At 52.8% G+C, this 12194-nt stretch overlaps 1 protein-coding gene across 5 annotated transcripts in view; it reads right to left on the bottom strand.

Annotated features, from left to right (window-relative positions):
- Positions 1-12075, bottom strand: part of LOC106047451 (mucosa-associated lymphoid tissue lymphoma translocation protein 1-like) — a 28251-nt gene extending 16176 nt beyond the window's left edge. The window contains exons 1-9 of one of the 5 annotated variants that reach the window (XM_067003920.1): positions 11958-12033; positions 11086-11174; positions 10820-10923; positions 10218-10336; positions 9720-9873; positions 8885-9063; positions 7297-7393; positions 5007-5033; positions 3984-4187 (exon numbers count right to left, since the gene is read on the bottom strand). In XM_067003920.1, the coding sequence (XP_066860021.1) occupies positions 3984-4187; positions 5007-5033; positions 7297-7393; positions 8885-9063; positions 9720-9873; positions 10218-10336; positions 10820-10829 (790 nt within the window). In that variant the 5' untranslated portion in view covers positions 10830-10923; positions 11086-11174; positions 11958-12033. Of the gene's footprint in view, positions 1-3983; positions 4188-5006; positions 5034-7296; positions 7394-8884; positions 9064-9719; positions 9874-10217; positions 10337-10819; positions 10924-11085; positions 11391-11957 lie in introns of those variants that run through there. The other 4 variants (XM_067003919.1, XM_048081428.2, XM_067003918.1 and 1 more) reach the window with 4 other exon arrangements.
- Positions 12076-12194: the final 119 nt, after the last annotated feature.

The raw sequence follows: 12194 nt of genomic DNA, 5'->3' as shown, positions 1-12194 counted from the left end.
AGGAAGCTGCGCAGTGGCTGTCTACCCCTTCCCAGCACTGATAAAACTGCTTGTGGGATGCTGTCGAAAGGCAACTTGGGGAACTGAAATCTGCTAAAAATAGCTCCATGAGGTGACGCAAACAGTTGCACTACCGCAATTGAAGGACAGTGAAGAATGAGAGGTCAGAAACGGGAACAAGCAGCTAAGAGGCAAAAGTAAGAGAAATTCGTAAGTCAGACTCCCTGCCAAAGCCCACGCTTCATTAAGTAACCTCTCCTCTATTTTCCTTCCCCTCTTCCTGCCCCTGTAGTCTGCAGGAAATTCACTTTGATCTCTGATGCTGGAAGGGATGCAATGAGTGGGGCAGGAGCTGAAGGACTGAAAGCATGATCTCATCGTATGGAGGCCTAAAGTCATCAGGGGTTTCCATTCTCAGAGTACAATGGAAAGTTACTCAAATAGATGTTTTCACAGGTGCCCACAAGGTTTGGGTTCCTCTTCTTATGGATTGCCAGCCAGAGACAGAGGGCTCTGACTTGCAGAAGTTTAAAACTTTCATAACTCACAAATCAAAGCCACAGAAGCCTACTCCAAAAAAGAGTATAAAATGGGAAGCATTCTGGAAAAATCAGATGCAGGCATTTCAGGCTTGGACTCTAAAGTAGTCAAGCACTTCTGGCTTTTGTCTGTCTGCCTCCATTTCTGTACATAAAATGGAGGTGATGACATCCTTTACCTGACAGTGTCACTGACACTTGGAAAAACCTGAAATATTACAGAAAAGCCCATAAGGGATCATTAAATCATTAAATCCCCTAACTTTGGGGGTCCTATTTTGCACCCTGAATACACTGTTGAACGCTCCCTGTGCTACATAAACCACAAAGACTTAAGTTCAAACAGAAAGACAGGTTCTTTATATCAGCTGAACAACCTTGCTGCAAATCTTTCCTAGACTTAATCTCTCTTCCTGAACAGGAACATCAACATTTTGCCTAGAGGGGGAAAAGGTATTTTTTCATTTGTTTGTTTTTTTGTTTTGTTTTGTTTTCCCCGAGACACATTTCAGTGCTCTTCCCACATCTTGTGAGTCAAAACTGCTGATCAGAGACAAGCTTCCGAGTACCAAATTAAAAAGGGGAAGCTCCAGGCACCGCTTATAATACAGGAAATGTCAGCATGCTGCTTAATTAACGCATGACAGCTTATTCCTAGTATTTCACTTGTAACTTTCTGCTCTTATTGCATTTCCGACATCATTTTTTTGACTCAGGACTTTTTAGGACGCTTGAAATAACCACTAGGGAGATTCCTTGTTTATCTGAGGACTATATAATTAGACTATTCAGGGGATGTCTGGGGCCTTCAAAATCATCATTTCTAAGAGGAGGTCTGGAGGAAAAGCAGCCAGATGAGCCACCACCTCCATGTAGTGAATTAGAGAAGCCTTTGAATCACCTCCAACATCCAGACATACGATACCTCTGTGCATAACAACGAAGCCTGGTTTTGTTCTGCGATGGAGAAATCTCGGATGAGGCTCAATAACATAAGAGTACAAAGTCCAGCAAAGTCCAGGTAACCCCAGGCAGTGCTTTGTCCGGGGCTGAGCGCTGATCGAACAGCGATGCTGGAGATAAGGACCTGGGGTCACAGCAGACACCCTGCTAAAGATGAGCCAGCACCTGGGAACAGAGCTATGTTAGGACATGCAGGACCAGCAGGGCAAGGGAAGTTCTTGGCACTCTCCTTGGCCCTAAGGAGACCCCACTTAGGTCCTGTGTCCAGTTTTAGGGACTTCAGTTCAAGAAGAAGGTGGAGAAGCTAGAAAAAGGACAGTGGGAGCTACTGAGATGCTGGGGTCCAGGGCCTGGGAAGAAAGCAGGGAGAGATGGGGTGGGATGGTGACGTGGAGGTGAAGGGAGGGTCTAACAAGAGCCTGCAACTGCTGTAGGAGCAATTAAAGAGACAGCAAAGCCCAGCTCTCCTCATCGGCACAGGCCATACAACACAGGGCAACCTCAGCTCCAGAGGGTCAGGAAAGACTTCCCAGGAGGAAGTCTGCCCTGAAAAGGGAATGTGGAGAAGTGGGGGGCTCCATGCTTGGGAGTCTCCAAAAAAGAAAACACCCACAGGTGGAGGCACTGAGATGTCTCTGTGCAGGTGCACGTCCAGCACACCCACGTGGATGTACAGGACCGGTTCCCACGTGGGCACCCCTGGGATCTTTGAAGTTTTAACAGGCTACCTAGATTGTGACTGGAACTGCAGCCTCACTACCATCATCCAGCACGTACAAGTTGCATGAAACCTGAACTTCTCAATCAGTTCTAGGTGTTTATCCTGGAGCTAGTGCCTTGAAAAATGGGCATATAGGGTTTAGGAGGAGTTGTTGGCTTCCTTGTAAATATGCATTAACAAGACAAGTTAATTTAAAGGATTTGTGCTTCACCTGTTTTTTTAATCTCATGCAAGAAAACAGCTGAAAAACTACTGGAAGATGCATCACAGCGAGATGCAGCACAGTTCAGGTGGAGAAGCCCTGGGGCAATCAGCAGGCAGACTGACCCAACACCCCACCCTAAGCCTGGATGCCACCCAACTACTGCAAGAGTCTTCCACTCAAATACAGGGCTGGGACCAGCCTGTGCCAAGGTTCACTGCCTCAGAATAATAGCAGACCACTCAGCTTAGAAAGCTGTAAAGAAAACTACTATTTGAAGCAGGCTATGCCTAGCAAACACTTGAGGATTATCAAGGTTCAGTAACTCAGCTGTTAATGTTTTCCTTGCCAGTGCACAAAATCAATTTTGCCAGGAAGGATCAATGGCCACAAATGCAGAAAAGCACTGGAAGTTTAAATAAGGCATGACAGCATGAAAGGTTTGCCATTTCCAAATCTTTTTCTTCTCCATTGCTTACGAAAACAGGGGAATTGTCATGGAAAAAAATGCCGTTTGGTCCTTGTGTGCTACAGATAGCAGGTAGGAATGGCAGTGCCTTACACAGACGTGGAAAAAGCACAGCACCTCCCCAGGGAGGACACTGGCCCAGGAGAGGCAAAGCCTCAGATGCAAGGGGATTTCAGACAGCAATCACAAAAGGAAGCTGCAGGTGAAGTCATAGGAATACGCTGTCATCAGATGACACACGGCTGGAGCAGCAAGAACTGCATGATGCCTTTCCCTGCCAGCTCAGCCTCCCTGAGTGAGTCAGTGCCTCCCGGAACAAGGTAGCTTTGCAATGTTTCCATCTGTGGCCTTGTCCCTGTCCATTGCACAACCTCCCAACCTCACACCGAGTGCTGGAGTTGGCCTGTGTTGACTTTTGCTGTCTCAATACCCTGGTTCACCATGCAGCTGAGAGGGTGGTGACGATAAGCACTTTCCAAAGCAGGCTGTGCCTCATGCTGAGGTTTCAAAGAAAAAAAAAAAAAACATCTGCCAGGTGTTTTGAGGGTATCCATCAGGCTGGAAGACCCTTAGAAACCTAAAGGAAGCTACTTTCACCACCAAAATCTGAACACCTGCTTTAAGACCCACAAGATCTGCTCTTTGGTTTTATGTTTAAGGAACACTTCCCATTGAAGCCCAGCCCCAAAGCCATCTGCAGCTGGGAATATGTGCTTCTGCAAAAAGGCTGTCAGAGGCTCAAACTGGACCACGAGGAATGAGAAACAAGCAAATTGTGGCCAGCTGTAGCCATGACAGATCAACAGGAGCTCCTGTCCTGGCAAAGGACCAGGTGGGGCAATCAACAACCTCCTGAATTTTAAAACACCCTCTCCCATTCACAATTGGAAGCACTGACTCCCCAAAACATCAGCAGAAACCCATGCTAATTGAGCCAAAGGGTAGCCATGTGACAGTGAAAAACCTGTTCTGCTTGCCTGTAACCTAGACAAAACGTTTACCTGAAAAGGTAATTTTTTTTATTTTTTTATTTTTTTTGCTCCTCCCTTGTATCAACCACTGCTACATGTACATAAACGGATGCCTTACCATAGACTCCTTTTCCCAGGAGCTGCAGGAACCGACTGACTGCTGTCACCATCTCAGCCTTGTTCAGGTCCAGAAGAGAGACAACTTGGAAGCCCAGCTGCTTCAGAAGAACACTCAGCTCAAACACGTCTGTGACGGGAGCCATCAGGTTTGGATGATGCTGGTAGCGGTTGTTGCCCACTAAAAGTGCTATCTTGCCTGTAGCTAACAGAAACACCAAGTGAAAAAGCTGTAAGCACACAGCAAGTGGCAAGGTCTCACTTCCTTCGGTTGGTGTGAGGACAGGGGAAATTTTTCTCAGTTTTAGGCAGGAAGGTTAGACCTTACCCTGTCACGAGCCTGGAATGCCCTCCAGAAAGCACTCAGCTTTCTGAACGCTTTGACAAAACATGCAAGGCATCATTTTGAAAGAAAGACCTGAGAAGTTTCCATGTGGAAAGCAAAACCGCAGGAGTGGAGGAGGATCTGCACTACTGAGGCTATTTGGCACCAGCCCTACTGTGACTGTTACGCATGCTGGCGGCCCCTGGGAGGGGGAAGCTCTGAGCCAGAGGTCCTTTCCCCCCACAGGGCTGAAGGAGGGAAAGCCAAGCCTCTTGCTTTCACTTCAGCCCCCAGCTTCCCCTGTAGGAAAATCAGATTGGCTTTCAGCAGCTGTGGGAGAAGGAGCTTTGCTCTGGTCCAAGGAGGTATTTAAAAGAAGGGAAAAGGCGTTGTGTGACCCAGACTTCATAAAGTCATTTGGCAAGTGCAGAGGTTGAGATTGGGTTACTCATTAGGAATAATCTTACTCCACTGGCTGAGACTGATCAGGTCTTGGCAGGGAAAAAGACTCTCATCCTGTGCCTCACAGCTCTGATCCAGAAAGCACAGAGCCAGTGGAGCCTGTGACAAAGTGGCCATAAAGGCTTGAAATGGCCTCTGCAAGAAAAGCACCCCTATGCCCTGCCCTCCCATGCACCCTGGAGCTTGCCTTTTAATTCAGGGAATAATTGCTTAGGAAGAAATGATGACAGTACTCACCAAAAAACTTCTCTGAACGACAGGAACCTGGAAAAGAAAGAGGGGAACAATAAGCCAGTGCTCAGCACTCAGCATCCCAGTGCCAGCCCCTACAACAGGTCTGAAACCTGTTCCCATGGCCCCTGGCAATGCAAAGCTGGATCATGCGGTGCATCTGCATCTCATCCGCATCTGTAGAAGTAAAACAGGCTGCTCCTTGGGCAAGTTTTTCACTGCCTGCTTGGTAACCTTAAAGACACTTGTCTGCTGATTTCAGGAGCCTGCCTGAGCTGGCCTTTGGGAGGTACCTGAAACCCCGTGTCAGCAGCAAACAGGAACAGCAAGTGGTTAGAGTTGAAAGGTAGGGCATGCAGGGAAGGAGGGTGCCTGTGTGTGAGTAGCCAGGAAGCAAAGCTGAGAGAAGGGGCAGGCAGGAGAGCCACCGTGGAGGAGCTGGTGCCTATCAGGACATCTGTGCTGCTTGGATCAGCCCTGCCTGGACTGCTGTGCTTCCCAAGATGCCGGTGCTGCTCCTTCGCTGCAGCGAAAGCAAAGGAAACAGGATGACTCCAGGAAGAAACTCAGTCAACATAAGCTTCAGAAGTGAGAGCTGCTCCCCACAAGCGGGAAGGAAGCTGGCTGTTTGCTCTTGGTGGTGATAATATTCCCAGCACCTTCAACACCCTGGTTTGTCTTTTCCTGCCTTTCAGCAGTTCCAGCTCAGGAAGGCCACCCCAAAATGTGACTCACTTTCATGAGCTTCATCAGCTCCCCTGTCCAAGCACTGCGCTTTGTGGGTGCTGGTGTGCCTGTGGGGCATCCATGCAGGAATCCCACCCCTCAATGCTCCCAGCATGCAGTCTCTGAAAACCATCGTTACCCTGACAGCTCCAGATTTCCCTATTAAAAAAAAAAATCCAGCACAGGAGAAAAGCCTGAAACCCTACAGGCTCTAAATGAAGAAAGAGCATATTTTTAATTGCATAAATCTTCTGAGTCTGGAAGACCTGAACACACAGTGATGACGGTGCTGGTAATGCTCCAGGGAAATCTATCAGAACAAGCTTATTTGTCCTTTTCTGCCTCTGACAGAGCCACCTGTTGCATTTTAAAGCTACTCAGGCATAGCATTTTGAACCCAACCCAGTCTGATGTCCCTTTCATGCTGAGTGTTACTCCTGGGTGCTGTTTTGCCAGACGCAAGAAGGCAGGGAGAGTACACAACACTCTCTGATTATACAGGACCAGTTTGCTCCCTGGAGAGGTTTTAAAGACAGACTGTAAGGCCAGATGAGAAGTTTATAGCATAGAAAAATCTCTAGATGGAGTAAAGAGCCCACAAAGCTATTCCTGACTCACTGCAAAGGCAGATGGCCAAAGCAGCCATCACACTGGAGGTGGAGCATGCCCGAGGCTCCGGGGATCCATCTTCTCCCCAGGATCCATCAGGTCACACAGCACGCGCTGCATCAGCCCCAGGCTGCCAGCCTGATGGGCCTGAACCTTCCTGAAATAAACACCATCCTCTCCAGCTCCATGTGTCTGAGCACATCACTTTGTCTTGGCAAGGCTGTGCATTAGTTTTAACGAAGGACTCCATTGCAATTTGTTGAGAGATCTACTAAACCCGCACCTCGGCAGGGCAAGAAAAACTGCAGTGAGCATCTGAGAGTGCAGCCTAATGTGGCTGTTTTCCTACCATCTGCAGGACCCAGCAGCGTCCCAAGCCACAGTACAGCCAGGCAGACAGAATGCTGCTTTTTTTCTTTTACAGTTGCCACTTCCCTCGCCAAATCTGAACCCCGTTATCAAGTAATCCCATTTATCATGGGGCAGGCCGATGCCTGCATTCCCAGCTCAGTAGGGTTTACGCAGCTCTGCTGAGATCACCCAGTATATCCAGGGTGTGAAACTGTGCTCTGCAGGCTGCTCCCGTGACAGCTGCCACAGGACTGCCAGGACACTCCCGTGTTTCTGCAGAGCCCCACGCTGCCTCTCCACTCTGAAGTGTCTTATGTTCAGCTCCCCACATCAGTGTTATTTAAAACCAATGGTATTTTTTTGTGTTACTAAAAGTCCGTTCAAGCTGGAGAAAGGTGTGAGTGGCAAAGCCATGCACCCTACTTCTCCTAATCCCACACCCCTCAGCCCAGCTTCCCCTGCACAAAGTGAGCCCCAGGGTAACACCCTGGCACTGGCCTCCTTGTCCACCGGCCTGGCATTTCCAGACAAGAGCACTGAAGTCCTCTTAACTACTTCTCAAGCTAGAAGATGATTTGCAGCAAAGCAGATGTGGGTTGGCTCTGCTCACCTATGTGAATGTCCACTGCGTTGGTCCAGTGCTCTCCGTGGCTATTGGAGGCACAGCAGAGGTACGTGCCGGAGTCACTGACTTTGGCGTGGGTGATCTAGACAGATCAAAAGTTAAATCTCATTATTTATGGTGACAGTTTGCATCCTCTCAACAGTATCTGCTAAATGCACCCTTGTTTCGGGAATAAAATATATTTTTTTTTGCTGCTTCCTGCAACCTCATTTATTGCCTCAGAAAGATATCTAAGATTGCTTTTCCATGACTTTTGTCTTTCTAAGAAGCTCAGCAAGGCCACACGCTAAGGTCTGCTGCAAACCCCAGCTTCTAGAGAGCAAGAATGCTCTGCCCTGATGCCCTCTTTTCTTTATCCAGCAGCCCTGAAACGCTGTGTCATAGCCATACTCTGCCCCATGAACCACACTAGCAGGACAGCACATGGCCAACTTCAGAAGGTTGTCCATTTTTCCTCTTAGGTGGCATTTTCTAGATATCCATCATGCCCATTGCTCTCTTCTAGCAAGTTTCTCATTCATATCCGTCCCGCCTGAAGCAGGACAAGAATGCCAGCAGTTCTGGCTGGCAAGGACCTCTGCAGTTCTCCAGCCCAGCCTAGCCTCCTGCTCAGAGAGGAACTAAAGGCACAAGCGGGTCAAAGCAGCTGTGGCTCTGTCTAGACAAGTCTTAAAAACCTCTGATGACAGAGATCTTGTGGCCTCTCTGTGTACAGGCTCCACCACTGCACCCACCCCAAAGTGAAGAATCTATTCCTAGTCCCCATGCTGAACTTCCCTGGGAAAAGTTCTGTTTGAGGCCACTGTCCCTCGTAACACCACCTAAGAAGAGCTTGGCTCCTTTACCATGCTTTAAGTGATGCCCCAGGAGGAAGTCTGCCTTTCTTGCACAGAAGACAGCACCGACTAGACAGCACATTCAGCCAGTGACTGACCACAAAACCCGACCTTTTTCTGACTCCCTGACTCTTTCCTGTTGTAACTAACCACTTTTCCTTCTAGCTTTCCTGCAGGCAGACACTGTTCCTGCAGCTCCATCACTTTACACCCGCAGCCCCCTGCACGTACATACAATAGCTGTTCTTGTGCCACTGCAAAAAAGCACAAGAGGCCTGCTGAGAGCCCTCAATGCCAGCACAAGGCATCAATCTCTTATTTCTTACAGAAACATCCACAGCTTTGGAAGAAGCCCATAAAATGTATTCCCTCTTCAACCATAGTCCTTCAGTCAGGGCTATCAAAGCAACAGGAGTAATCTGTGGACTGCAGGGAAACACGGCTGAGCGTGAGGTTGTTTCTCAAGGGCTGAAGAGAGGGGGAGGACAGGCAAGAAGAGACTGCTTTCTGACCGCATTCACCTGATGGCACAGATCAAAGCATGCCTGAGCCTTTACACACAGGTAAGAGCCAGGCTTAAGGACTGTGACCTGTCATATCAAGGATGACAACAGCATAGAATTTTCAGCAGTCTCTCCAAGGCTTCTGAAGCCCTCTCACACTCACCGTCCCATCGGGCTTCTCCCATCACCCAGCCCAGTAGCCAAAGTTTCTGAACCATCCCGAGGTAACATTACCCAGAGCTTTTTTTTCTTCTGGTGTTCCAGCACGTTCCCATTGCAGTACCACTGGTAGCTGGGGGCTGGGACCCCCATGGCAGCACACTGCAGCAGTAGTGGCTTCCCAACTTCCACCTTCTGCTCAGTGGGGTTGAGGATGATGACCGGTTCTCCTTGCCAGAGCTGAGGGAGCAGTCCTATGAAGCAGGAACACAAAATTGGTTCCCCATCCATGAGAAGAGAAAACAAGGGTATTTTTGTATCCTGCAGTCTGTGTGCATTGCCAGAGCAGTGAACCTTTTTCCATCCGCACCAAGAGATGCCATCCCATGGGGTGGCTGTAGTTGCAGCATCACCGCTGCACCCTTCTGCAGGGAATCCTTGAGAGCAACACCCACAACAGAACATGACACACCAAAGCACTGCCTCTTGCTTCCCAGTCCCAAACATGCCCTGGCTCCTGGTGATGCTCACCCTTTCCTGTCAAGGGTGCAGTCAACACCCAGAGGTATTTTTGCCAGATTGCCTCTTCCAGTCCCTCTGTCCAATGCAAAACAACACACACCCAGTATAACCTCCCTCTGGTAAACCCATGGCGAGTGATCAACAGGAGGAGCAGGTAAATACAGCTGGGGTTACTGGGATCATGACAGGGACCTGAAATATCCACAGCATGGACACAGTAGTCTGGCTAAGACCTGCAGGCTCACATCACTGGGGTGATCTTTCTGTATAGTGCTTTTCAAGCTGGGAGGACACACTGTCCCAGGAACCACAGAGGACCACTGTAGTGATGTCTGGCAATATCTGTGCAAAGCAGAAAACAGAGAAAAGCTGCAAGACATGTTAGTACCTCTGGCAACACACGGATGGACCTCCACCTTCACCCAGTCAGAGAAGACGGCATTTCTGTAGAGATCATTGATTCTGCAGGTGTAGAGTTGGGTCTGCTGTGCAGTGATGGGCAAGTCTTGCTTGGTAGCACCAGGAATCTGGCAGCAGACAGACTAAAAGGAAAACACAGGCGGTGGGCAGCGAGTTGCCACTCACTGCTGGGAGCAGAAGGGACCAGCAGGCTCCTGCTAAAAGCAGGAAAAGCAGGGATCCCTGGTTCTGTCACCTCCTCCAGCCACAGGGATACAGGGAGAAGGATGTTTTCTATGGCACTCCCCATGGCACCTGCTGAAGCCCTTAGCATGGTCATGTAACCGCATCCTGTCCCCCCTCCTCTTTTCTCTTCTAGCCTCCTGCTTCCCACCCAGTCTACCCACAGAGGGCTATCTCCACCATGCCGCAGGGCAGGGAGCAAGCCCGACACAAGAACTGGGGTAATCTCTGCTCACAGCATTACCTGGCGCTGACAAAACCACTGGTACTGTAGTGATGTACGAGCCTCGGCTCTGCACCGCAGCGTGAAGGAATAACCAACGGGGACAGAGACGGAGACCGGCTGCTCGGTGATCACAATGGCTACGAAGAAAGAGGTGTGAGTTTGCAACAGGAGCATGGACACAACCCGGGAGGCATTGCAAGCGTCACTCCTTCTCCTTCAGAGGAGAAACACTCCAGCATAACCCACGGTGCTCGACCACTCACAATAGGGGTGAGGCCCCCAGTGCAGACAGGGCCCATCCTACCAAGGAAGGGAGGTTTTGGAAAATGAGCATGCTTGACCCCCCCGTGGGTTGCCACACTGTTTTAAAAGTGGCTTCTGGGAGCTCAAACGCAGGCAGGGGCACCCTGCGGTGCACGGTTTGTGCCGCAGCTGGATGGGCGGCATTGCAGGCGTTTCTTGGGCGCAGCTCACCCGGCCTGCCCAAGCGCCAACCCGCGACCCCAGCGCCACTGCCGCCGACGTGCCGGTGGCTCCCTGCCGGCGCGGCTCGCTGAGAACCGCACAACACCCCGAGCTGCAAGGGCGCCGCCAGGGTCACCCAGCCCAACACCGCTCACCTGTCTGCATCGCTCTACCGACGCCTCGTCCCCCGCACCGCACCTGCCCCGGCCGCCCTCAGCAGCCGCCGGCCTCGCAGGCGGCTCCTCGCCCCGCCGAGCACCTGCGGAGGGGAGAAGCAGCGGCACGAGGTCGTGAGGCGGCCCCCGGCCCCCGGCCCGGCCCCGGGCGGCGTGGCGGAGCCCGAGCCGCCCGCTCTCCCCGCTCCCCTCGGCGGCGGCCTCCCCGGGCCGGGCCGGGCCGGGCCGCGGTGCGGGGCTCTCACCTGCCGGCATGGTGGCCTCCGAGGAGCCGCCGTCCTCGGGGGGCAGCGCCGGGCTCAGGCTCCCCGGGCCGGCCGGGCTCCCGCGGGCCCTGCGGAGAGGCGGAGGCGCTCACCGGGGCTCGCCCCGCCACGGCCCCCGAGCTCCTCCGGGGGCCACCCGGGTGTCTCCCCCTCCGGGCTTAGACCGCGGTACCGCAGGCCCGGTGCCCGCGGGCCTGGGCCCGGGGACGCGGCCCCGGACTCACCTGCCGCCGGCCCCGCCGCCCGGGGAAGGCCCTGCCGGGCCCCAGCTGCCGCACTTCCGCGCCGCCGGGCCCGCCCCGCAGCCCCGCTCCGAAAGCGAAACGGCGCCCAGCGGCTCCGCCCGGGGCCGGGGCCGGGGCCGGGGCCGGGGCCGGGGCCGGGGCCGGGGCCGGGGCCGCCTCTCGGCCCGGGCCGGGGCTGCTCCGTCGGGGGCAGCGGCGGGAGGCGCCACCAGCCGGGCCCCGGGCTGCCCACGGCTATTGTCACCCTGTGCCCACGGGTACCCGCAGCCTGTCCCCACGGGTGTCCGCAGCCCTGTCCCCGTGGGTGTCCTCAGCCCGTCCCCTCAGTTGTCCTTGCCCCATCCATTCAGGTGTCCTCATCCCCAACGCCTCAGTTGGCCGTATCGTGTCCCCTCAGTTGTCCTCGTCCCCATCCCCACACAAACCCTCACCGTTGTCCCCATGGGTGTCTTCACCCGTCGCTACACCAACCCTTGCTTTCATCTTCATCCCCACTCTCGCTTCCACCCCCATCCCCACCACCTCCCTCGCCACCATCCCCACGACCACCCTCATCGCTGTCCTCACAGCCCCCCTCCCCTCATCCCCACGGCCGGCCGGCCCCACCTCTGTCCCCGAGGCCACAGCCCGGGGTCTCATGGTGGAACCCCAGATGTGCTGTCCCTGCTCCTTCAGCTGGGAGAAGTGGGGCGAGACCCAGCCCGCGCTGACGACAACCTGCCAGGCTGTTTCCGCCGAGAAATCCCCCGCCGCCTGGGCTGGGTATCACGAGGGCTCTAGGGGAAGTGTCGCTGGGCCAGCCCGCCCAGAGGTTGCACAAGACCCTTCTGGACAGGGCAGAAA

This window comes from Anser cygnoides, chromosome 11 (assembly GCF_040182565.1).
Source record: "Anser cygnoides isolate HZ-2024a breed goose chromosome 11, Taihu_goose_T2T_genome, whole genome shotgun sequence".
NCBI classification, from domain to species: Eukaryota; Metazoa; Chordata; class Aves; order Anseriformes; family Anatidae; genus Anser; species Anser cygnoides.
The sequence above is the reverse complement of the archived record's forward strand: the minus strand, read 5'-3'. Positions and strand labels throughout refer to the sequence as shown.